Raw genomic sequence first — 27,750 nt, forward strand, 5'->3', positions numbered from 1 at the left:
ATGTATCTTTCCTCTATTTCTCCAATGACTTTATTCGTACCTGTACCATGGAAGAAGGAGGAGGATTCGGAATGGCGAACACATATCTTAACTGATAGTGGTTCCATTGAATGGGCCTTAGTTTGGCTGTAATTAATTAATTTCCGAGCGGTATTTTTAACAAGCGTTATATAATCCCAAGATAGCACCATTCTTCTAACAGGGTTAGTTGGTCTAGTGGTGAGTGCGTCTAGCTCTAACCTGGGGGGCTCGGGTTTGATACTTTGTCACGGCAGTATGTTTTTTTTTAGAGATAAAGAACGCGTGTATAAATGAGATGGCAGCTGTTGAAAAGGATATATGATGGTTGACTCAGCTGTAGTCAAAATTTTTTGTGGGTGTTCATTAATCCTTTTATATAAAGGTCAGTTTATGTACTAATAAAACATGTCAAACAGTATTTTCCTCTCATGATTTTTTAATAAAAATATGCATAAAAAATTTAGAAGAAAATATGCTGATACGTATATGAGAGGATTTTTTATGTGCCCTCCCCCAGATAAAAATCCTACATCCGCCCCTGGCCTTGCTAAATGATCATGTTTTTACTTTCAAGTAAATACGGAACATAGCTCTGTATCTTCTTTTTTTCGCGGAGATATGTCCCAGCATTCTATGAATAAGTGCTTGATATCTTGAGGTAAAATAATTCGTGATCACCATTGCATGCTCCAGCGGTGAAAACCGAAAATATGTTGTCAGGGATGAATATTACTGAATTATGACGCAAAGTATTATTGCCGGATTGAAATTTGTAAGAAGGCTTAGTTTAAATTTTGTCTCTGTGCCTCCTTAATTAAGTTCTTTTTCGATTTTAGGATGACGTATGGTGTGATCATTCATACGTGAAATGAAAGTTAGCGCCATTCATTAGCGGCATGAGAAAAAGGAGAAAAAGTAAGAAACGCCAAGCGCAAGATCCTAATTTTTACCTCCCTGTGCCTTCGGCTGCCGCAGTTCGATTTCTATTTCCATCATGGCCATTGAATGAGCTAATTACTTTCCAGCTAATATTATTCTAGATCCTGACCCGGCTCCCGGGACCTTTTTTAAGTTTCGATCTCTCTGCTTTAATACAATGGTATTCATTAATAAAAGTCATTCGTCCTCATAACATTCTTCTTTATAGTTTAGTTTGGCCTGTGTTAATGCTTGTTAAACAAGGGGATATTATTGCTAATAAATGGTTATACATTTCTTTTGTAGAGCCGGTAAGTCTTTTATCCGTCATTAATTCACTATTTTCAGGCTTTACTCGGTGTTCAGCTCGTTATCACAATGGTGATGGCAAGTATCATTCAGAAGTTAGGTCCACATTACTCTTTGGCTCGATGGCTCCTTTGTTCAACTGGGTAGGTTGTTTTTATGATTTTGTTGCTATGTATGCATGTTCAATTCACTATTTGTGACTCTTCAGAGTCAATCACGGCTATGGATATAGCGGCAGACGCGTTGACATGCTGTGATTAGAAAACAAATGATTCGTCGGTTGTAGCTCAGTGATTTGTATTAAAAGATTTTTGTCTGACATGAATATTAAACCTTGCATTCATGAGGCTGTAATCCGAATATCCTATCATTTTAGGTTGACGCGGTATTTATATCCAACCAACGAAGAGCTAAAGACGTTAGCTGGGATCCCTAAAGTGAAAGGAAAAGGCAAAAAATCTAAAGAAGAGAACGGGAGAAATTTTGATACATTTCATGTGCCCAGAAATTTAGAAATACAGGTATCCTCTCATTTATTTTTTTACATTCTTGACCATAGCATTTAAAATTTGCTTGAGAAACGCAGGGGAAAATAGGTCATCTTTTTATTTTTGGGCTTGTTTAGATTATTGAGTATGACTTGATAGGATATGGATAGGATATGGACCTTTGGGTTGCTTGCTGTGATTATGAAGCGTAGCTGGCTGAAAGAAAATTGGGTTGGAAAGTAAATTTCATGTCTTATTTGCAAATAGGTCAGTATATTCGTAGACGATTTCTAGCTGGGTGGATACCTTTGGATTGCTTGCTAGGTTTGTGAAGCAGCAGAGATATCATTTATGCGAAAAAATAAAATGCATAGATTTTGTAGCCTCGGATATCATTGCTGCTTCTTATCAACATTTAGGAGTTCCTTAAGAGAACTTGATCTTCTAAAAGGTGTACATAAACCATATAGGCCATTCTTTTCCACTCATGGCTATGTTTTTAGCTTTCTTTGAGGATGGTACATATCACATTGCTTTTGGAAAGGGTGTCTGGTGTAAGCAACCATGGGTGTCAATCCATGGAACTTTTCTTGATACGCTTTTCATTTTTTCCGTATTTATTCCTGAAAAAAGAATCCATATCTGTGATTAAAGATCAGTTTCAGAAAGAAATGGTACGTTTCACTTTTGAGAGCAGTAGCATGCGTTATGGTCAAATAGCAGGGAGAAATTTTTCGCAGGTGACCTACATGTGCAAAAAAGATCTGATGTTTTCTGGGTATATGCCAGTAATGAAGGTTGCTGCAGTGCTCCACGGGGTTATGTCCTCCATGGCTACCAATGATTCGGAATATGGGTCTTACTCCATCCTCAGGGCTGAATCATTTGTGCTAGAAAATGATGCTATATGATTTGATTTTTGTGTTACCATGAAATGGTTGTTCTTGTAATTTTAAATGAAATGAGAATGGAGATCACCCCACCAATAAACTCCAATTAAATGCTTAAAATACGTAATCTTAAAGTCAAGTCTCCATTGTTGGTTTAAAAAATATTGCCACAAAAACATCAATGGAAATATATGCACATTGGGTCCACTAGAAGGAAAAAGTATCCAAAAATAACTTGCTAGGCCATAACACTTGAGAAAAAATTGTTGTGAAAGTGTTGCCCTTCATTGATCCTCACATGTTTGCCAATTGTGAAAGGATTTGTGGTACCTAAGACGATTTAGTAACTAATTGGTTCCTAGGCCATCTGTCATGACTGCAGGGATCGAGAAGGGATATTCCTAGGGTAGATATTCTGGGAGAAGGTTTTTTTAAATCACATTTTAATGCATTGTAAAGGCATGGCAGAGATAGAGTAGTGGATGAAGCACAGCAAGTGTCAGAACCCTCAAAACACTGTTATGTTGACGAGGGCATTGATTGCCCTTCTTTAATTTCACCATTCATTAGATTATCTTGCTCTCATGTACATAGCTAGTCCCCTCAAGCTCTCACCTTTTCTTCTTTCCTTCAATCTTCTATTTTTCCCTTTCCGACTCTCCCTATTCAGTAGCTAAAATGGTGCAGGTGAAGAATGGCACAGAAACTGAAGCAAAAAAACTATCAACAAAATGGCCATGTATAAATTATCCGTTTAACCCTCTCTTCAATCAGGAAGTATAATTCTCGTTCTACTTTCCGAAATTGGTTGGCACTTGTTGTACAAAGCAACTGCAGTAAAAAATGACATAGTGTTCTTGTATATATGGAAGATATTCAGATTCGTTATTAATGGATGCATATGCACATCATATAGTTGAATGCAAGACAAGAAGTAAAAAAAAAACAATGGAACAAAAAAAAAGTATCAAATAGGAACGCAAATCCAGTGTGACTAACAATCACTTAAGAATAAATGCAATGCAAGATTTTGCCTGGAAGGAAAAACAAACAAGAAAGTAATTTTAGGTTCGAAGATTTTCGTGGCTTTGATTAGATGATCTCTGCATTCTATTCGGGTTTTCACCGCATCCGTTGTGTTGTGTTTTGATACTTCCCTCGCCTGATCAGAGAAGCTATTGAGATAGCAAAAATGCCAGCGAATTTCAATAGGGATCAAGGCTACAGCCTGCATATCGCATGGAAAAGGATTCTCCGACCACCAACAATGGGAGATGGAAAACCGACCAGTGAGAGAGCAGCAGCGGGTCAGGAGCCGCTGCCTACATAAGGTGGGAAATTTTATGCCTATAAAAGGCAGAAAATTTACTGAGTTTCCTCACCTTCGACCTAAAGACGCTGACTGCAATGTCAGCGAAACTGTTGTCACTAAAACACATCGTACGCGGTGAAAACCCGAATAGAATGCAGAGATCAAGAAAGTAAGTGTACTGAAACGCTGTAAAATATAGAACAATCAACAGACCAATTTGGCTTGGTTTGAGTCCCTACAATTTTCAATCAAAACTTCTATTGTTAATTTAACTAACAGATTTCTACATCGAGGAATATAATTCGCTAAAACAAAGAAGATTCTTATCATCATCAGCTGGTTTCCTTCGTACTGGCAGGCCCGAAACACCAAAGTTGTCTCCACCTCCTCCTTGGTTTCCTTATGTCTTTTTTTTGACCCCACCTCATCTGTCATCTTCAGCCTTCTTCTTTGGCTTCTCTTTTCTCTTTCCACTGTTCCCTGGACCGCTGTATTTAAAATCTGAAAATATGTCCAATCAACTGCCCTTTCTCTTTTGTATACTTCTCAATCATTTTCTCTCTCCAACTCTTCCCAGCACCACCTCATTCCTCACTTTTCCACCCACTTCAATCTCCACTCTTCACTCTCCTCTGCACCCAAATCTCAAAAGCATTGATACCATCCCAATCTCTTCTTCCCAAGGTCCATATTTTGCATCCATACATTCCACACACTGCCCCGCACCATACACTCCGAACATAGCATTACACCAGTGTCTTCCTCAACTCTAGGTCCAGGCTGCTACATAACACCTTAATCTACCGGTTTGTGCTGCAAAAACAGCTACTAATTCTTTGAAGGGTGTAGATTAATGATGGTAGGGTATAGCAACCCACCAGGGGCGCCGACTTATAAAAAATATTGGGGGGGCCCATATCGGGGGTATTGCCCTGGGAAGAGGTTATATTCAAAGTGTGTCGCAGCACCGTAACACTATCATAATTCACACCACTTGTTTTCAGTTAACCTGCTTACTACCTTATAATTATTTGTTTTAACACATTGTTGAATGTTTTTTAAAAGGTAACTGTCGTCAAACATGGGAAATAAAAACATACTAATATATTTTTGTGATTTCACCAAGCATAATATAACTTAATTATTATCTTGAATTATTGAGGGGGCTCCGCCCCCCCTAACGAAACTTTGAGGGGGCTCGGGCCCCCTCAGGCCCCATGGAGTCGGCGCCACTGCATCCCACTAAGTTTGGTCCTGAGGATGGGTGATGGGTATTTAAACAAAAAAAATGCAGTTCCCATCGGGGGAAATTAAGTATGTATAATTATGATGCTGTGTGTCACCTAGCAAGCTACTGATGTTTGGTTCTGAGAATCCACTGCTTTTATGGATTTATTTATTTATTTATCAAATTGTCCTCATACAGCATAGTTTGCCATTTTATAGTGGCACAGTATAACAAACATAAAAGCACAAACACAATCAAACATAATTAATTTAAATAAATAACAATACATTGAAGTAAGAAGCTCTTTGACCTTAAGAGCTTACATTAAGGTAGGAAAGAGCGCGGTTTGTAAAGGAGTGGTTTGGAATGGAGAACGGGTCAATGTGATCTGGAAGGGAATTTATGAGGGAAGAGAGGCGGGAGAGGATGGAACGTTTGGTTAGTGACAATCTGGGAATGGGCACATGGAGGAGCGAATGCGTTCGAGTGGGTCTGCATGGAACTTTTAAGTTTAGATTGGAGACGAGATCGGGACAGTCAATGGAAGAGTTTAGAATGCTATGTATTAGTTTTAAATCAGATTTTAAGATTAAATTTGGAATATTAGATATAGAGAGAGTGTGCAAAACAGAATCAGCGGACATATTACGAAGATGAGGGGCTCTGCACTTAACTATATTAGTGAAAAAATTTGTCACACTTTTAAGAGCCAAAACATTGGATGGGGCTGAGATTGTCCAAATGGGGGAGCAACACATTATAACGGAAATGACAATAGTTGAAAAATATGCGCGTAATGCTATTGGGTCTGCAATTTCTGAGAAGCGGTAGAGGAGGCCAAGGAGAGACATAGCTTTGTTTTTAATTTTTGTAATATGCTCACAGTAATTTAATTTTTGATCCATTAAGACACCTAAGTCTTTGATGGTGGAGACTCGTCTGAGGGGAAGGGAGTTTAAACTGTACCTGAAATCATAAGGGGACTTTTTTAGTGAAATGGAAATTATGTTGCATTTATTAGCGTTTAGGCGGAGATTCCAGGTGTTGCACCATTCTGAAACCTTGTTCAATGCGTCCTGTAGGTTATGGCAGTCTGCGATATTGTTAATTTGCTTAAAAATTTTGCAGTCATCTGCGTAAAAAAGGGTTTGGGCTTGAGAGGGATGTACAAGGGAGGCCAGATCGTCAATGAAAAGATTAAATAAATATGGCCCGAGTACACTTCCCTGAGGTACTCCGGATGTTGTGGGTGACCATTGGGATGAGCAGCCAGGAAGTTTTACACGCTGGCATCTATTGTTGAGGAAAGAGTCCACTAGGTTTAAAAAATTTCCATGCAGGTTAAAGCGATGAGAGAGTTTGTGAAGGAGAAGAGAGTGGTCAAGAGAGTCGGCTTTCGAGAAATCTAAGAATATTGGGTCAAGTTGAGCTTTATTGGAGATGGAAATGACTGCATGATGCTGAAAAAGAGCTAAGTTGGTCAGGCAGGAGCGTCCCGGAAGGAAACCATGCTGATTATTTGATAAAAAAGGAGAAGTGAAGTAGTAGAGCCTGTTGAGAATAATCCTTTCACAAACTGAAGATAGTATCGGAAGTATCGATATTGGGCGGTAGTTTGAGACTTCATCTTTAGGGCCATTTTTATGTATGGGAATGATGTCGGCAATTTTCCATTGGGAGGGGAAGGTGCCGAGGGAAAAGCAACTGTTCAGTAGGAGGCTCAATGGAAGAGAGAGGGAGGAGGCGCAATGTCTACTGTGGAACCTCGTTAAAGCGAGTACGGGCTATAGCGACACCCCCGCTATAACGAGAGATAGCCGATGCACCGTCAATAGGGTAGTTTCCTTCATCAAAGAAAACAAAAGGCATTGATGGCGATTCGTTACCCACCATTAGTGTATTCATAATACACAAATTATTTGGTTTTTGAAATACCGGTTTAGACGAATGGCAAGGGTCAAATTTTATCCTCATTTGAAAAAGGCCAGATTGGCGCCCATGCGATTCCACTCCACGTGACGTCACAGGGACCTAGTTTCTACACGAGAGGATAGGAGTTATGCATCGTCAGAGGCTACCAATGCATGCATGAGGCACAGAGCTCAGGGAAACATGTCTTAATAATCACCTATTAAAACTGGCTAAGGTCGGAAAGTTTTCTTCGCTTGATAAGGTATTAATAAACATTTTTTAAGCCATGCGCTACCAGACAGGAAGGTACTCAGCTACCTGTTCGCATCCTGCGTCCTATCAGCGCTCAGAGCCTCGATCAAGGTCACCTACCAGGCGGGAGGGGGAACCAGAAATACGTCACACGGAGAGATTTCCTTACCCGTCGCGTTTTCGCGCGCATGAAATTTTTCACTTTTCATTTGATCGCGAAAAATAGATATCGTCATTTAAAAATCTAAAAGCGTGAAATACGTACTCCAGGAGTAATAATCTTTCGATTTAGGCAATAAAAAAATAATAGGAAACCACCCTATTGACCCTATAATAAGCGTGTTAAAAATTCGTTTTAACGAGACCCTTTCGGTGTTAGCTCTCGCCATAGCGAGGGTTTCACCGCCGGAAGACTTTCATCAAGACTCCTTAACCTCTGTAATTGCTAGCGATCTGTTATAAATGAAGTTAATGGAGTGCTCAGTCTCAAATTTATGTGGTAAACTGTCTTTCGATAAATATAATGATTGACGAAACAATGCTTTGCATGATTTTTATTCAGTGCGGCGCTTATAAATTGTTCGAATAGTTAGTCGTTGTTTGAGTAAGGAAATTTAGTGATGCAAAAAAACATCGCCTTTCGTCTGGATTTATGCTTACGTTTATCGGATAGATGTTTATCTGTCGCCGCACCACTCCTGTTCCTGTATATCTGTTCGCAAGAGGTATATTGGCTATTATTTGCTCCACCTCCGGTAAAGCGACAATTCGCTATAACGAGTGTTTATTAGTGCACCGTGGGGTGTCGTTATATCGAGGTTGCACTGTAATTAGTTTGGGGCTCAAACCATCGGGACCAGGGGCACGATGGAGAGGGATTTTGGAGAGATACTCAAATACTTCTTTGGGATCTGTGATAACGTTAGATAGACAATGGTCACGAATTGGCGTGGGGATGTTATCAATTTTATTAGAGAGAGTAGATGAAGGAGCTAAGCAATCAGTAAAGAATTGATTGAATAAGTTTGGTCTATCTGGACCCACAGCCTCGAGATTGTTATAGGTCACGTGAAGGGGGATGCGTGGAGACTTTCGGCGACTATTCACAAAGGACCAGAATTTTCTTGGGTTGGAGGAAATGGATGAACACATGCCCTGAACATCCTCCTTGTGATCACGGCAAATTAGCGTTTTGGAACAGCGACGAAGGTTAGTGTATGTAGTTCGAGTTTCCTCGTTCGGGAAAGATTTATAAAGATACCAAGCACGATTCTTGTTTCCAAGTGAGCGAATGGCATCTGCTTTGAACCAAGAGGGGAATTTTTTTGACTTAGGTTTCACAATGGGCTCAAAATCTTCGATGTCAAAAAGAATAATGTTATCTTAATGTCATCAGTCAAAGGAGGTGGATATTGTTACCTCTCGTCAAGGGGAGAGTGGGAGGGATTGGGGGTGGACAATAAAAGGGGAAGGGATTTTTTTTTCGGGAGAGAAAGGGGACGGTGTGCGTGAGAAGGGTAAGGAACATATGAATGATCTCTTGGTGATAGGTGCGCATGAAAGAACGAGAGCTTTCTACAAATCCTTCGTTTAACACAGATTTAATGAAAACAGTACGTAGATAGTCGTAAATACATAATCATACATCAGATTGCCGCTTCCTTGCGGGCATGTGCGAGAATCGACTGAATATAACATCAGAAGAAAACTGAGCAAACACAAGTGAAACGACTAATTCTCGTCCGATTGATTTCATCAGTTCATCTTGAACCATCTGATCACAAAGTTAAATGACTATATAATCAAAAGAAAAACATACCCTGTCCTTACAAACTAATACACACATACACACTCTCACACCGGGGGGGGGGGGGGGAGTAGGGGGAATCGGAACACAATAAAGATTGAGAGGGGGGGGAAACGGCTCTTCTGCACTGAATGGGGGGGACAATTTTGGGGCTTCGGTTTTGGGATTTGTATAAAACACTGGTCACAGGGACACTGGTACGGAATCTTCTTAACATGGGGGGGAAAAATGTCTTAGTTTGTGGTTTGGGGCAGGGGCAGTAGTACTTATCAGATCCGGGTCGCGTCAATGCTGAGGGCTGAGTTTCTGCTTTTTGTGGCTCCTGGTGAGGGCTGTTGCCTTCCGCTGTGTCTCCTTGATGGGGTAGCGCGGGACGGCTTTCCTTTGGCAATGGAAAATTACCGGTCAGTCTGCTTTCTCCTGTCGCACTTCAGTTTAGCCCTTCCACCCACGCCACATCCCGATAAATCTCCTCCGGCTGCGTATTCACCAACAGCACTTTAACCCATTATTCCCCAGACTGCACATAGGGCTTTTAACTCCGGTTATTTCGTATTTTACGGTTAATTATGGCCTAATTAAGATTAATTTTCGGACAAAATTAATATATTCAGCATAATATATGATTTGCATAATGTTGCGTTTACGCAACGCTGGGAAAACTCCGGAAAATAAAAGCAAAAAAAATTTTGAAAACTTAGGTTGCATATTTTATTTTTCATCGTCTTTTCTGATGTAATGTCCAATAATATGTTGCTCGGAATTAAACGTAGCGCTTTGAACAACATAATTATCCTTGATTTGCAAATTTGACATCTTCGCCGGGAATTATATGTAGCCTGCGGATGAAATGCCGTATTCTCCCTTGAAGGGCATGCTGCGGTTAACCCCACATACATGTTATTTTTCCCGCATGTGGACACCGATTTTTATGCCAAATGTCATCAGCCATTGTATTGGGAACGATTTCTAGTCTCAGTAAAGTTTTACGATCTCGGACCGAAATTCTAACTGAGGAATTGCTTTGCCCGTGACTTAGGCGTAAAATCACCACGGATTCACCACTGCACTGTCAACCCCTTTTTGGAATAGAGGCCACCTCCATTTTTTGCTCATAAAGTAGATACGGTAACATGCAACATAATTATCGAGAAAATCTACCCCTCCCATTCCCTGATTGTAATCGTTGATGATATTTCGATTTTCTACGGGAATCTCCGGGAATATCTTTTCGTCCTTACTATGGGTATTATATTCCCATAATTTAAAGCAACAGCGATGACAGAGTTATCCTGCCGTCGCACTAAGAGAATATTTTTTGACCTGTCAAACGAACAGTAGAAATCCCCGTTTGGTTTTTTTGTCAAATCTCTCAAAGACATGAGTGCGCAGTTTTCCGTTCGATTTCCTCTTGCTTTTCCCGTTGAAAAATGACAATTATCACTTAAGAGTTACTAATAGATTGAAACTGATGAAGAAATTATCAAAATACTTGGGAAGAATTTTCGGAGACTAACAAAAAAATTCAGCAAATTTATTACAACCCTTTCTTCTAGTGAACTTACAAATCCTAGGCATATCACTTTCAAGTTCCGCCTCACCATATGGCAAAAATTGATTGAAAAAGCCTGTAGATGAGGTCAGACACCACAATGTATAACCTACTCTAAATTGTTCCCCACGAATGAACATTTTAGCTGCGTGCTACCTGAAATATGAAACCATTTGTTGGGAAAATTCCTAACTGAATGGAATTTTGGTTAAGTCTATTGAGAAAAAGTCCAACTTTCAAAAATGTATCACTTTGTGTAGTTGAGAATTATCGGAGAGCTGTCGATATTTATTTAATTCATCAAACCAAATCCTCGTCATAAATTGCCTCACAATTGCGACAGACATCTCCTCTTGGCTTGTCCAGCACAACTTAGTGCGTGGTAATACGTGATACCCCGACAACATTACCATTCCAATTATTTTTTTTATATCTGCCTCACTCTGAGTAAATGTATGGTTATTTATCTCCTCAGCGTAATTATTGAGTAGCTCAAAATTAATTCAATTCATTTTCCACAGAAATAAGTGACGGAGCTCAATTGGTGAGTGGCCTCCATACTGAGTAATAAGTGTTTCTATTCCCTTTTTCACTCAGAAATTCGGGACTCCTACGGAGGTAGATTCTATTTTTTCACATTTAGATGAACCGCTGTTTGTTCTCTGCATCTTTTACCTGGGCGTGCGCGTTTACTGGACGATTTTTCTTTTGATACTGCTTGGGTAAATTTTGATATACCTTGCAGCACCTCCTGTAATATTCGAAATACTGAGAAGATGTAATCCCCATTGTAGTTCCAAAGTTAAGAAAATATTATAAATCGCCTCTCCTGTCAATTTATATTCTTCAGTTACCTTCTTGACGCTTCTTATAAAGTATACGCCTGAGGCGAAGAAATAACGAATAAAATTTTCTCCAATTTTAACTCTGAAGGAAACCCCTGAATAAATTATTTAGCAAAAAGCCGAGCAAAAACTATTGCGGTATGATTGATATAATTACTGGATGAGAATTAAAGATGCATTTCAGAGGACAATTTCACTGATACGAACTCAACTGAAGCTAGATTATTAGCCTTACATCACCTAAGCGATAGAAGAAAAAATAGGTAACTCAGGATTGCACGGAGAAAATTCCAATGAGCGACTAGAGGAACGCTCCACCTTCCATCACAATCCTGCTTCAACTAATAGGTTTCTCACCCTCTCATTCTACCATCTCTGAAAGTGAATGCATCTGAAGCTGAATTTAACGTCTACGAAGTAATCCTTTCACTCAACGACATGGGAATTACATTGCCCTGTATCGGTTCCACGTGTGCGCGCAACAGTTTGACTCCACGAAGTACCAGAGTGTTCGATGTAAAATTCGTAGCGATGGCCATGTTGGAATTCAAGATACCATTCACCCTTTACTATGCAAACTCACAACCTGTGAGTGCCACAAATGCATCTAAACTGCCTCCAAAAGACTACGTTGTCGATTAAAAGCCATATTGACGATTTTTTTTATGCTTTGAGACAAGCCCTCTGGTCTACCAGAGAATTCCCATCGTTGCGTAAACGCAACATTATTTACAACAACCATATTTATACCAGTAGCGATGAAAGTTCGTGACAAAAATAAACATGATGAATAAAGAAGCTTAGAACTAAAAGAAAACATTACCTCTAGCAAGATCGCCCAATAAATCTTTGTAAAAAAATATTTACAGTTTGTAGTACTACAGCGCTTCGAAATAGGCAAATTTCGAAGTAAAATAAAAATTATTATTTTAATGAATATTTTTCCAAAAATAACTGAAAAAGAGCGAATGGTATTTCAGGAATTCAGAAACCCTGAGAAAAAAATATCCTGAAGCAAAGGTTTTTTATAATAATTTCAATTCAATAATGTTGCGTTTACGCAACGCTGGGGATTAATGGGTTAAAAAAAACTAGGCCAACTTCTTTCTTTAGCTTGGCAATCTTACACCCAGCGTGACTGCGTGACCCGACTCGTTCTCCTCCCGGTGGCCAAAATTGCAGGGTTTTTATCCCTAAAAGTCCCCCTGTTTTTATCCCTAAGGTGGTGTACCTGGGGTGGGGGCAGTGGGAGGGTTCATAAATGGATGCTGTCTCGAGTCATATCACCATGGGGGGAGAGGGGGGGGGATGTCTTTGTTCGTTTCACAACACGGGGACTCGGGAAAGCGGGAATTGAAGGTGGGCGGGGGAGGGGAAAAAGAATCACGCTCACATCGTTCGCTCACACCCAGGAACAATCCACAAACACACAAAAAAAATAAACCTCTGCTTGACCATGAGGTAAGGCTCTCCCTCTCTCAAAGCGTCCATTCAACCCTTAATGTCACCGGCCAAATAGCGACGGTTACAATATATTCCTCTCTTCAAGAGAGCTCTGCACAAAGAAGTAAAAATGTTGGCCTTTCAAAAAGCATTTTCCTTGGCAGAATTGTGGTGCAAAAGGATTAAGTTGCACAAAAAGTAACTACTGCAGGATGTGGTTCAGTAATCACACTGCATGATTTTGCAGTGAGGGACCCTTTGAAACAAGAAACATGCAGCTCCTATCTAGGGAACTTTAGTGTAATTATGATGTCACGTGTTACCTAGCCAGCCACCGATGTTTGGTTCTGAGAATACACTGCTTTTATGGGTGTCAAAAGGAATAATTTTATCTTCATATCATCTGTAAAAGAATGTAGAGAGATTATTTTTGGTGGCTGGAAAATATTTTGAACGTTATTTACTCATGACCTTTTTTCATCATACAATGTTTATGAGATATGATGTGTGAAATGCCTATATGAACCTTTTTCTCTAAAGAATTTGAGTCAAATCTGTTGCTGACATTGATTAGGAGCTATAATTTGGACACATGCATGTGCATAATTAGTTTCAGAAGATGTAAAATTTTATTTAATTATTCTTAAGTAAACCATAAGTTGGTTTCATTCAATAGAGGAGTTCACTTCTATTTTTAAATATGCAATAGATTAAGATTTTCCTATTCAGAAAATATATGGTAAACATACTGGACGAATTTCTTTTTTATGCAAGGCTTTTAAATTATTAAAGCTGTTTCATCTGAGTGGAAGATATATAATATCTTTATGAATTGTACTTTTCAGCTAGAAACTGCTACTGTGACAAGTTTGGATGTGGTCCATTTGAAGTTTTATCCAGAGTACCAGTGGCTTGTTGATTTTTCAGTATATTCTATCATTGTGTACCTACTAACTGAGGTAATGCTGCATGACATATTTTTAGTTGGTAGTATATTGGTCTCTACTCATTTATGTAAACAATTAGGTAATCCCGGAAGAATACCATCTATATTTGTAAATATTTAGGTTAGATCAACTTGTGACCCTGATAAACTCAATAGAGATGAAGTCCGTACATGAACCGTAGATCATAAAATTTCCCAATCTATAGAGTGGTGCCACAATTGCTGTCTTGAAAAATGAGCTTCATCTCTCGTGGGGTATCAGCCCTTGGTCTCCTGCGATAACAGAAATTGTACACACTATCATGTGCACATTTTTTAAATTAGTCACATGTAATGTATAATCAATTTTTTAAAACTCATATAAGATGAAGTTATTTGTTTGCTTCCAAAATGTGCACTATCTCTAGATCACTTAATATTATGCTATCTCAGGTTTTCGACTAGTTTATTTACGTAGTATATAGCTTTATGATAAGTTTCTTCAGTAATGTAATGTGGTAACAAATGTTTTTGTTTACTTTTCACTTACATTATTGGATACTGGGAATGCATTTTTTCATGTTTCATTTAAATTTAAGAGTTTACTTGCTTTTCCATAAGTGGTGAACATAAGTGATTATGGTGAAGTGCATATGCCATAATGGTGAATTTCAATCTACATGGACTTAGTCTTGGAGTAACATGCAAAAAATAGAGGAAATAAAGTCATCCACATTCATGTGCGTTCCACTCCATTTGAAGTGAAAGTGAATTTTTTGGCCCATAGTGTATGTATTTCACATGAGTGATAGTTTCCTCTGTTTAATTTGAATTAACCTGAAGTTTGTATTCGGTTTTTAGTTTAATGAAAAAACATAAATTTTTATGACTGATGAGTAGAGGTCCGTGAAAGTGGTTTTATTTTTTGCTAAAATCCGTTTTATAACCATGTGATTTCGGTGTTATAGAAAATCTTGGCGGTGTTATTGTAATGCTACAATTTTCCCACGTTTATAGGCGTTTTATTATTTTATGGTACACATTTCATGAATACGTATACTTTTATTAAGCATTTTACACAATTAAATACACCAAAGGATGAAGTTCGCCATGAAAAAATATTTGACTTAGCCGGGATTCGAACCCGGATCTCCCGATTGCCGGTCAGGCGTGCTACCAGTTACACCACCAAGCCATCTTCTCAGAGCGAACTTCGGGATGGGTTTTACCGAACAAGATGTTGACGTCACAAGTCCACACTGTGGCACATGTGGCGAGGGTCGTGCTTACTAAGCCACTGTCGGGGAGAAAAACCCTTATTTTCCGCTGGTCTGCGGAGACGATTTTCAAAGCACTGAAGGAACAAGTGACTTTGTACGCAGTCACGCGCACGGGTGCAAAGTTAAATACACCAAACACAACATTTAACACAATTTTGATTGTACAAAATTTCAGATAAAATGAAATGAAAGAAATGGTTCAACTTACATTGGTTCAAGGTACATAAATGGTTCAAGTATGTACATAGTCTTGGTGAATAGGATCGGCAAACAGCATATTCCCACTACCTCATATGTGTATACTTCGAGAGCCATTCCAGAATTTTTGGATTGTCAAGTTTCTCTACACTAAATAAAGCCTTAAAAATTGCTTCTGTAGTAGCAACAACAAGCTCCTCCTTTGCTTTCTTTGGCTGATTGTGAGTGACTGTGTGTTCAAATGATAGCTGTCGTTTTGCGGGTCCCCTTTCTTTCGCACGTTTATGTGTATCGCTACTGATGTGCTTTAGAAATGTGTCACATCTTTCAAATTAAAATATTTTATCACAAACTTTGCTCAGTAATACTCTGTCTTTCACATAAAATCTTTCTCAGCTGAATTTACTTGCCCTGGTATGAACATTATCACTAGCTTTTGGCATTTTAAAATTCCTATCCTTCATTCGATATTTTAAGTTGGAACTACGATAAAAAAAACAGTCCAACCACAAAACACAACCACTCATGATGGTGTTTTCAAAATGAGTGCTGGGTAGCTACGGTATAACCATAGTACTGTATAACTTCCAAATTGGCCGAAATGTTTCATGTCTTGGGTTACCTTTCGATACCCCTCACCCAGGTGTTGAGGGAAGGTAGGACAGCAGCTATATACAACAAAATCGCTTAGTTTTGATTACAGCTGTTGCCAATCGATCTGGAAAGGCAGTGAAAGAAGCACACATAACAAAACATAATCGGATTCAAAGAAACTTGAAAAGTTATTTCCCATTTATCGATCCTGAAACATCTAGAAGGAGACGCTTTCTCAGCTGAAGAATTATATATTAGATTTGTCCAATGTCGAAATGATTTTTTTTTTGCATTGTAGCTCAGTGGAGAGCTGAATATCCGACGATCCGTCTGCTAATGAGGAGAACCCCCTCTCCTCCTATCCTTTCTGTTCCTTCCGTCCCTTCCCGCAACTGCTAGCACATTGTGCTTTCTAATAACTATACGTGTCTATGGATATCTTTGAACGAATCAAATCGCGCAGTTGACGCCGCGGCACCGTTGACGGCCGCCGTGGTCACCACGGCGCCCATTTCAATCCGGCCCGGCGGTGCGCCGTCTACGGCGTGAAATACAGGCAGTGCTACATTAAGGCCGCTTTCTGAGGAAACAACTTTTCGCTGGCCGCCGTTCACGTCACGACGCCGTGAAATTCTGGCCGCTTTCAGACGAGACGACTCTCAGCCACGCTGTGGGCCGTGCAGTGAACTGCGGCCCGGTCCCAGCAAGCGAGCGGCTGTGTTTAAGTCAACAAAATTTTTACATTAGACCCACGCTCAAGGTTTTCCTGCTACAAGTTATCCAATAACGCTTTCTAATGCGTCGCGGTGAGTCACCGGAATTACTGCTCGGCATTGACGCGTACCGGGCACGTGAGCTTGTATATCCGCGGCCGCGTTACATGTCTTTCCGCACATTTTTAATTCATAATATCTAATTCTTCAGGTGAGAAAGCGCCTCATTCTAAACATTTCAGGATTGATACATGGGAATCGAAGATAGAGGCTAGGATAAATTCAACGGAAAATTCTGGCGGAGAAATCACTACAGTGCACGATAATACGCGGCGTTATGAGCGAGACTAAACGAGCCAATTGACCTTGGAATCGAAATGAGATAGAGCAAATGAACTTCGGCAGCGTTAAACAATGAATGCTTAGGCTTTAATAGATTATGACTCATTAGATGTGATTTTTTTCGCTAACACTACTAAAATCGCAGAAAACGCGAAATTTCGTTTTTATCCACCGATTTCGCATTATTTCGTGTTATTTTGCGTTATTTCGTGATATCGCGTCTCGCAAAAGTCACTGACCTCTACTGATGAGTTATAGAATAATATTTTCAAAGGTGTAGTAATTACAGCAGACTCCCTATTATCTGGCTGTGGTATATCCGTCTTGCGGATTATCCTTGCATGCCTTTCACTCTTGCTCAATATTTTCTGCAATCTTAAAAAAAAATAAAAATAAAATCGAATGCCAAATCATCGGAATTACTGCATTAATGCTAGGATACACGGGGCTTATTATTTCCGTTAGAATCCGGAAGTCATCATGCCCTAGCTGTACTCACGGGAGATCTGTGTTCCTGTTTTCCAAACCTCGCAGCGCATGACTGTGCTCCGTGATCACGGATACACGTCCCTCAGCTGTTGCGATCCGGGCAACTTGTGCGAGATGCGATTACGTGGCGTGGTGCCTGACAGTGTAGTTTCCAACGTTTTTTGTACCACTTTTCTGTATCCGTGATCACACAGCCACAGATGTGTGGTTTTTGAAACAAGGCCTTACATGGAGCATTAATAATACGATTACAACCATGCTATCGCTACTAAAAAGATTGCGAACTGGCGAAGAAAGCTCTCAACGAGTCTGGGAAGCATTCTTAAATAACAGAATGTGTACCTGCATGCAAAATAATGTATTATTTGTTTTAAGTAAATTATGAACATTAAAAGACATTTAAGTGAAAGTTTGGGTTATCCATGTTTTCCGATTCCGTCTCTCCCCATCATTAGCCCGGATAATGGGGAGTGTGCTGTATATGCATTATCCAGATTATAAGTCATTATGATGGAATTTCTTTGGCATTCATTCCCAGTTGGCTTAAATCACAAAAAAATATTTAACAAAAAGTTTAACTGTAAATAGAGCACTAAGCGGGTTACCCCTTCAACTGTTTTTATATTGGATATATGCTATTGTATTTGGGTCTCTTCACCAACATGTTAATATTTAACAATGAAGATGATTTTTAAGAATATTTAGTCTTGTACCCATGGCAAATTTTTAGAATTTGAGTCAATTTTATTCAACAAAAATAATGCATAAGCCACATTCTACTTCCCTAACCCTAAGTTGATAATATGTACATATCTTGCATACTGAGTATGTTTTTATTTTGTAGTTCTTTTCCATTGTCCTGAACCCGTTTGATGTGAGTTTGAACTCTTTTCCCAGGTCTATTATTATCTATTACCAGCCAAGGATGAAGTTAATTTAAGTATGCTGTGGTCACTCTTGGTTTTGGGGTGCTCAATGTATCCTTGCAGAATATATTTATGGCATATTATTAATTCTTAGATTTTCCTTGTAAATTACAGTGATTTCTTGGATGTACCGATTAGCGTAGAGAAACACAATTGCTTAAAATTGTATTTTAATGGTTCAAGGAACTCTTCCATGGTTTAACCAGATCTAATGAGAATGCTTTTTTTTTGTATGATGTTAGGCACGATGTGGTGGAAGTTCGTAATATTATTGAAATGACACATTGCAATATTTCCACTTATAGATTTATTTTACACTACGCGTTTCGTCGTTACAACGACATTTTCAAGTGTGAAAAAGTCTTAAAACATCTCTTGGAAACAGATCATTATTGTAACTTTGACTTAGAAATACTCCACACGGAAATAAAAGGGAAAAAATTAGACTCCCTGGAAATCTTAGAAATCCAAAAGTTAAAACCGAGGAACATTCCATTGATGAACGAAAATCTTTTTCATTACCCCTCGCCATTACTGGCGATACAACATCAAAAACACAGACACATACAGAATACAGATCTCCCATGAAATGCCAGAAGTCATTCCCAGCCGCCCCCCCCTTTTTTCTTGACACATCTGAGTTTGGACCCTAGATTCCCAACCGTCACAGTTGACCCCGAAAAAATACGTTACTATATCCAAAGGTTTAATTAAAAAAAAAAAAAAAAAAAAAATGAGTGCAGGGTACCCTCACCCATCCTAGGACCTTTCTTTCCTTCCTCCTCACCCTGCTTCAGTTCGAGACCCTAAAAAAGACCCTTCACCCCCACAGCCTTCAATATCCTCACTTCTCGTCACCCAAACCCCATTCTCCATCTTACTCCCCCCCCTTCAAGCACCAAGATATATAAGGAAAATCTTTAAGACTTTTTTCACACTTGAAAATGTCGTTGTAATGACGAAACGCGTAGTGTAAAATAAATCTATGAGTGGAAATATTGCAATGTGTCATTTCAATATTAATGAGAATGCAATTGATTTCATTATAATTTGTGCTATTTTATACATATGTATGTATTTTGCTGAAAATGCATGAATGTGACTGAACAGGACAGAGTTATGACATATTGGGAACTTTTCTGGACTGATAATCAGAGGATCCTGGGTTCAAACGCTAGTGAAGCTGCTGTATATCCCCAATTTTTAAAGCCTTTCTTATCCGATGGTGGATTTTCCTGTATTTAGAAATAATTATATTTATTTACTAAAGTATGAAAAAGCTAAATTATTCTTCATATTTTACTTGAGTCATTAAGTCCATCAAGGCAAAATGCTATATTTCTGAAGCTGCATTTCAAGTACATAATATTATTTATGAACAGCAGACTCCCGATTATCCAGGTGCAGCTTATCCGTGTCGCGGATTATCCATGCACGAGTCCATACTCCTTTGATGTTTTCCACAATCTTTGTAAAAAAAATAAAGTTGGACGCAAAAGCAGCAGGACATTTGATTTTTAATGCATGGCTACACTGGGCCCATTATTTCCATTAGAATTCCTGTAAAAAAATGGAATTGTTTTATTCACTTTCTGGAAAGGAATGTTTCAAGTATACTTGGATGTCTGATCTAGCATTGCAGACGATGATCACAAAAAAAATTCTTAGAGTAATTTTCGAAGGTTCTTGAATTGTAAACTTATCGTAACTGACGAAAAATATTATCTACGATCATTATATGTATATTTCATATCTCAAACGCGCAATTATTGCCCTGGACTAGCATACGGTTGAATATGGCTCAAGGGAACTGGAGATTTCGTCACACTCGGGCATGTTTATGCCGTGACTAGTTAAGGTCATTCTGGAATGGAAGGGAATAGTAAAAGTGAAGGCAGTGAGGGAAGTGGAAGTAGAGACAGCGTGAGTCATAACCAGGCACTTGCTTGCGAAGACAGTTTGCCATAAGCCCTGGATTCCTATAACCACATCTGGGATCGCCCGCCAGTTGCCATAACGAGATTCGGTTTTCCTGTTTTCCAAGCATTGCAGTGTGCGATCACACTCTGTGATCATGGATCTGCATTCCATGCAACTTGTGCGAGACATGGCGTGGTGCCTGACGGTGTAGTTTCTGACGTTGTGCAGTGCTTTTGAAGCATTCATACAAACCACGTTTCTGAAGCTGTGATCTCGCAGCCATGGATGTGCAGTTTTCGGAGACTAGGTATTTTACGGAGCCGTAAGAATGCAAGTGCAATCATGTTATCGCCGCTAAAAGATCACAATCGGGAAAATAAAGCTGCTAATGATTCTGGAAAGCAGTCTAAAACAACATAAAATGTGCATAAATAATAATAGATTGATTGATTTACGTATATGATGAAAATTTCAAGAAATTAAATTTAAAGTTTGGATTATTCGTGTTCTCCGATTATTTGTGCCGCCTCTCCCCATCATAAGTCTGAATAATCGGTAGTATGCTGTGTATATCACATTGGCCGCTTTTAGCTTTTATAGCATAGCTAGGAAACTAGAAATCAGCTTAACACGGGTTGTGGTCAATGTCTAAAGTATGGGGCAGAGTTATAATGTGACCCATTCTTTGATTTGATCTGAGATTTGGTCTCAATATTTAAAGGTGTACCGTGAGAGAACTGTGCATGCTGTGTGCCATCATTAGGTTGGACTATTAACCTTTAGGAGGAGGGTTTGATTTCCTTCATTATGCATATTTTAATTTTTTATTAATTAATTATGATTTCATTTGTACATAAAAGAACATAATGTTTGATTTTAACGCATAATGTATCCAGAATAAAATTTAAGTAAAAAATGATAGATGTACCAACATAAATTAGCTTATACCAGTTGCAGTGGCTGTTGAGTTTCGTGGATCTATGTCACTTATCCTGTGTGAGCATAGGCATCAAAGATTAATCGCTGATCATTTATGTGGAAGAGGTTAAAAATAATTATGTACTGATTTTTCTCAAACTTTTCTCCGATCTTCAATTAACCCTCTTACCGTTTGTGGCGTCTGTCAACTATCTCCTCTAACTACTATAGTGAACTGGTAAAATCAATACATATACATACATATTTTTGGGAAAGTTTTTCATCATTTACCATCTTTTGACCTGAAAGTGTATTTTCTACAGAAAATTTATGTTTGCCTCATTTTTCTGTAGAAACAGAACTGAAAAATATTAATCTACTTAAAAAATTGTAATTATAATCAATAAATAGTTGTAAAATAGTATCAATAAATGGTACTCACCTTTCATAATGCCACTCATTGTAGAATAACACCAAAACTGGAATCTTTCGTCATCAACCATGCTTGAGATTCAAGAGAGAGATGGAAAACATCTTAGTATGTTCAAACACAGAATGTATAAAATACAATGCAAGCGGCACTCAGCACTTGGAGACACTCATCGATCAGGAAATTATGAAAAACCAGATGTATTACCGTATATGTCTGAATATAGTCCCCCCTTTTTTTCCAAAAATGCCCATGGTAAAAATAAGGGGGGGACTATATTCAAACGCATTTTTTTAACTTTTCCCGAAACTGAAGCCTCAAAATAAGGGGGGGGGACTATATTCGGAGAAATACGGTATATGTGATACACTGGGACTGAAGAGGTTACAGATTCATCTGGTATGTTCCTTAAAAGTTTTTAGAAAAGTCCTTGGAGCTTTAGCTGCGCAATACTTTCGTGGTGGGGAGGAGTCTGCTGGAGAGCGTGCTACAGTGGTTGTATCAGCATTAGCCCATCTAGTCTTGTCAATGGCTGTTCTAGTTGCTGATGAAAATACTCTTGAGTTAGGATTAGACACAGCCTATGCTACCCTGAACCGGTCGTCTTCTGCTGCATTATCTCTAGTGGGTCCTCAGAATCTCCTCTCCCACAGGTACCTTATTTTCTCTTTTAAATGCTATCATTAGAAGCCAGTGTATTTGTTGATGGTACCATCGTGTCCTCTCATGCCATATTTTCCTAATCACTTACGAAATTGAGACTTTTATCTCATTCGAGATACATATGTTCTATGATTGTTATCTGCTCCATTATTTTTGTACTATTTATTCTCCATTTTAATTCAAGGAATTGGAATTATTCTTAGATTCAGTGAAAATGCACCAGATGCCACTGCCATCAAATTTTTAATGTGAATGTCTATGTGGAGCTAACCACTTAAACATTAAGAACAATTATAATTTTGTTAATATTTGAGTATAAAATTAAGTAAGATAGTGTTTCACTGGTGTGATGCTGATTATACCAATAAAAATATTTAATACTTTGCAAATGATTCTTCTTTTATTTCTTATAAATTGTATTGTGTGATTGCTTCATAAATTGGTAAAAATTATATTCATGTACAAATTTTGTCCTTTACTTTTGCAGAGGCCCTGCATCAAAAATAGTGTTAAAGTTTTGCATTGCCTTGTGGTGTGGATTAGTAGGAGCATTGTTTACTTTCCCTGGCTTGAGAATGGCCAAAATGCATTGGGATTGCACAAGGTAAGGATCATTAGGAAGAATAGAAGATGCCCTTTTGAAGGAGCTTTCTAGTCTGAATGGCATTTGATACATAAATCATTTGGTTTGTACTTATTCTTCAGGAAACAAAACTATTGTAATATTTTCATGTCAGTGTAAAAATATAGTTATGATTAAAAGTATTGTTTTAGTACATATTCGTCTTAAGCTCTTTTTTATTTTCGTAAATTTTATCAACTTGTAGGTATTGCAGTGAGAAGAAATGGTTGAAGGTGCTACTTAATCTCAGCTTTGCATCGCCTCTTCTGTTAGCTGTTCTTTGGGTCAAACCTGTTAGTAGAGATTATTTAACAAACTGGACTTTTTCTGGAATGAGTGGACCATTGTAAGTGGAAGTTAAATCTATTACAATTACCTATTTTAGGTTCAGTTAACTGCCCAACCTGTTTTATCTCCATTTAAAATGTAACACATGTAAATGAGCTATCATCTTCTATGATTTTACATACACATGTACTGGGTTTTGGGCTTCTAATTACAATATCCTGCTGAATAGTTACTCCATATTAATGCGTATGCATATTGTCATCTGTGCATATCCAAGTGTCAATTTATAAACAAATTGTTAGCATTTAATTATTCATTTCTTTAGTTTTTCATTACTTTTCAATCGGCATCACTTCTAAAGGTGATTATTTTGTGGAAAACATTTCTCAAGCCTAAGCATTTTATTTGTACGTTATACAGGAATTCTCATGAGGTCATTTTTTCAGGTTGACAGAGGGTACTTTTGATACCCTGCGTCTGATTGCTGTTATTGCTGTGGTGCTGCTGAGGCTGTCATTGATGCCTATATACTTGCAGGTAAAAATAGGGAGAATGGAATTGATTTTCGATCATCAGTGGCGTGTTCCAATTTTTGTGTTCCTGTATTTCCATGATTTCCGCAGTATCTAATTTTTTGCCTTTCATTTCAAATTGGAGAATTTCTATTTCTAATTTGCAAGTCCTTTTGTCCTTCATCTATGAGATGCTAAGCCGCAATTGACTAATTGTCTTCTTTAATGAAGTAGCTTTTTTATTCTATTACCCTGGTGGTAGAACTATCATTCTACACACCAATAAATATGGCGAGAGTGCTGTCTATCTAATGTAATTTGATAATCTGAATAAAGCTTTACTTTGTGCTTAAGGTAATTTTAAAATAAATACTGGATCTTAACTCTCTCATTTTTTTCAGACTTACCTTAACATGGCACATCATCGCATTGAGGAGCAGAAAAAGGAAGCTGGAAGAATTAAAAATATAGATCTGCAACAGAAGGTGAATATTTTTTTATTAAGAAAGTGCATCAATTGAATCAGTGGTCTCTATCTCTCCATACTCTTTCATTTTTGGGAAATACTCAATAAGAACCTGTGATAACGTTGCCCATTTGTTTCTGTGCGTTATCTACCTTGTTAGTTTTTGATATTTGAAGATGGTTTCATTAATTTATTTAGCTGATAATACACTTCTAAATACCTACTAATGAAGGTGATAATAAAAAGGTGTTTACAATAAATGTGTTAAAGAGAGTACCCTCTGGTAACTCGGTACATATTTGTATATGTATCTATAAACTCTCATCAAAAGCGTGAGGTATGAAATCACTGATGATGAAGTACTTCTGTACCTTCATTCCTTGCAGTCCATGTTTTTGTTTATCTGCAGTTGCAATTTTAAATTAGCTCAACTGGAGTTTCTTATTGAAGCTTCCTTAACATTTTTGGACAATATACTTTATGAGATTACCAATATGAATAAAAATATTAGTCATTTCTTCATGCATGCCTTCTAACCTGTGAAAATGTTTATATTTCTGAACCAAATCCTCATTTAGTGCAACTCTGAGTTGCAAAAAATCTTACAATGTATGTTTAAAGCTTACCTAACATAATTATTTCAAGCCAGTCATCATATTTTGACGTATGACTGTATAGTCATTCATTTTGATTTCATTGTTTCTTGACACATTTGCTTCTTTCCTCATATTGTGTACCATCTGAAAAATTCAAAGTGGCAAACTTTTCCAGATACGTATATTATTTGTTGTGAATAATTGAACAGAATTTCCTAATATTTGTTACAACTTGTAACTTTTGATAAAAAATTGAATGCTTCTTTCTAGATTGCTGCTGTTTTTTATTACCTCTGTGTGGTGACTCTTCAATACGTGGCTCCTCTTCTAATGTGCCTCTTTTTCACTTTGATGTATAAAAGCATGGGTAAGCTTTACTTTGTGATTTTTTTCCACTTTCATCAGTTTTTGCTGCCTTACAGTTGATTCATTCCATCATTTTTGTGTTTGATAAAATGGACAATGTATGAATTATTGGTGGGAATGGATTTTTTTTATTTAAATGAATCAGGCTCGCTTTATTCATGTACTGCTAAGTAATTTTTTTCATTGAACGGAGTTTGGTATCACCTTGTGCAACACCATGATGATATCTCAACTCCATAGGTTGTGCTGTCCTTAGATTGCTTCAACTTAGAAAACACAGGGTTTCTATTCCTTGGCATTATCTTCATCCCTAAGATGTCTTTACAAGGTTGCATGCAAGTGGTTTGAAGGTGTTGTGTATAATTGAATTTGAAGTTTGATTGAACAGTTGACAGTACAGTCCTTGGTGTTTTAATATCATGCCAAGTTACTTTATGTATTCCATACATTATTTCACTTTTTCTTCATGAAGGTGGCTATAGCTGGTTGGGCCAACCTCTGGTAGAAGAAGAGTGTTCTGCAGAGGAAAGCTCATTTGATCAACTGAGTGCTGAGGAAGATGAAAGCATAGAATTATCTGCACGACGTTTTACTTTGGCACTCAACATCTTGAAACAGGTGAGTTCTCTTGGTGTACCTGCCTAGAGTAAGTGATTTTTAGCTCCTCAAATGAAATACGTTTGATGGCCTTCATCTTGAGTTATATGAGGCTATGTTATGGTTAAAATGATAATCCCATCAAAACTGCTTGCTCAGGCATAGTTGCCAATGTAGCTCTGAAAAATTTGACATTTTTTGGGAGTGAGCTAATTCCTATCATTCTTTTTATGCGCAGGTTTTTTCTGCGGAAGTTTATCGAGGCCTCCTTGGATTTGGTCTTTGGTGGTGTTGTTTTGCCATTTTTGTTACATCTTCCCTTGGAATGGTGTATCAATCCTACTTTGGTCAGGCCTAGTGCTGGACTGATATTTTTCTGATACTTGTTACCATCATTATTGTTGAGAACTTTTAGTGTGCTGAGAGATTTTTATACACATTTTTTACAATGAATTGACTAATAATGGAATTGAGTGTGTGCTGGATCTTTGATGAAAAGTATTCACCTCATAGGTGTGGAATAGTTGGCTGATATTTTCTACTCTTCACAGGTATTTCACTGGATATTTTTCATACTTGAAATCATACTGCCATTTATTTATTTTATGTGTTTCCTTCATTTCTTTCATACTTGACTGAGTGGATTTATGTAGGATGTGATGTTTATCAGTGCATATTTTTACTAACTTGTTTTTACTTGTTGAAGTTTTCAGATGAGAAGCATTGTATGTTTTCAAATAAATAAAATTTAATGTTATGAGGCCTTTACTTGTATCTAAAAAATGAAAGAAGACAAAGTTTTTACCTTAATAACATAGGTCTGGATTTTTCCTCACTCGATGGACTGAAAAATGATTTTTGATGAGAGGCAGCATTATAATGTGAAACTATTTCCCTCTCCCAAGTACCAAAGATCTCAATGGAGATTGATATCCTGAATGTGAGTAATAATTCCCTTCCCTCTATTTTTACTGCTTATGTTTGTTAGGAATTTTATTTCTTATTCTTATTTAGGTATTTTGGTTTGACTTGAGTGACCTTATCCTAAGGCATAGTTTTAAATGATACTGAATAAAAAACTTTCTCATACTTAAGAATCATTGATGAGAATATGAGTCACAGATAATGTGGTTGCGTTTTTCATGTGACTTGGCCAGAGGAAAGGTAGCATGTATCTGAATTTAGTTACCCCCAAAATTTTCATTGTTTATATTGCCATCAAATTATTTTTTTTGAACTTGTATTGTGTATGGTTACCAAGTCTTGGGTGCCTAATACAGTGCAACCTCGATATAACGACACCCCACGGTGAACTAATAGACACTCGCTATAGCGAATTGTCGCTTTACCGGAGGTGGAGCAAATACTAGCCAATATACCTGTTGCGAACAGATATACAGGAACAGGAGTGGTGTGGCGACAGATAAACATTTATCCGATAAACGTAAGCATAAATCCAGACGAGAGGCGATGTTTTTTTGCATCACTAAATTTTCTTACTCAAACAACGACTAACTATTCAAACAATTTATAAGCGCCGCACTGAATAAAAATCATGGAAAGCATTGTTTCGTCAATCATTATGCCAATGCACAACCGACGAAGCCATTTTTCTATGCACTTAATTAGTTCATTTACGTGATCATTCTATTATTTTGGTATTTTCCACTGAAAATTCAAAAATTAACTGATAAAACAGTATCGCGGTTATTTAATGCCTCAAATGTTTCCATTGGTGTAGGTTTATTGTTTCTGTACGTTCAGCGGCAGTGAAGTGAAATAACGCATTACATTTGTTTCTACAGGCGAAAACGGTGGAAGGTTGCATAACGTTCCCGCCTTGGAAGACTTTTTCTATCAGATAATGTAATACCTACATCATCTACGGTAAAAAGTTTGCTAAGCTTGAAAAATGATGTGATTAAAATT

The 27,750-nt window shown here is 37.9% G+C and overlaps 1 protein-coding gene across 1 annotated transcript; it reads left to right on the forward strand.

Moving 5' to 3' along the window:
* Positions 1 to 956: 956 nt before the first annotated feature.
* On the forward strand, positions 957 to 26,578 carry LOC124161260 (transmembrane protein 161B). Its single transcript, XM_046537549.1, has 13 exons — positions 957 to 1,120; positions 1,288 to 1,391; positions 1,625 to 1,769; positions 13,822 to 13,935; positions 18,415 to 18,494; positions 22,134 to 22,364; positions 22,862 to 22,978; positions 23,202 to 23,342; positions 23,731 to 23,821; positions 24,198 to 24,281; positions 25,129 to 25,225; positions 25,697 to 25,842; positions 26,060 to 26,578. Exons 1-13 carry the CDS (start codon positions 1,118 to 1,120, stop codon positions 26,177 to 26,179), a joined length of 1,473 nt encoding a protein of 490 aa, XP_046393505.1. The 5' UTR covers positions 957 to 1,117; the 3' UTR covers positions 26,180 to 26,578.
* The last annotated feature ends 1,172 nt before the right edge of the window (positions 26,579 to 27,750 follow it).

Source organism: Ischnura elegans, chromosome 1 (genome assembly GCF_921293095.1).
Source record: "Ischnura elegans chromosome 1, ioIscEleg1.1, whole genome shotgun sequence".
NCBI lineage: Eukaryota > Metazoa > Arthropoda > Insecta > Odonata > Coenagrionidae > Ischnura > Ischnura elegans.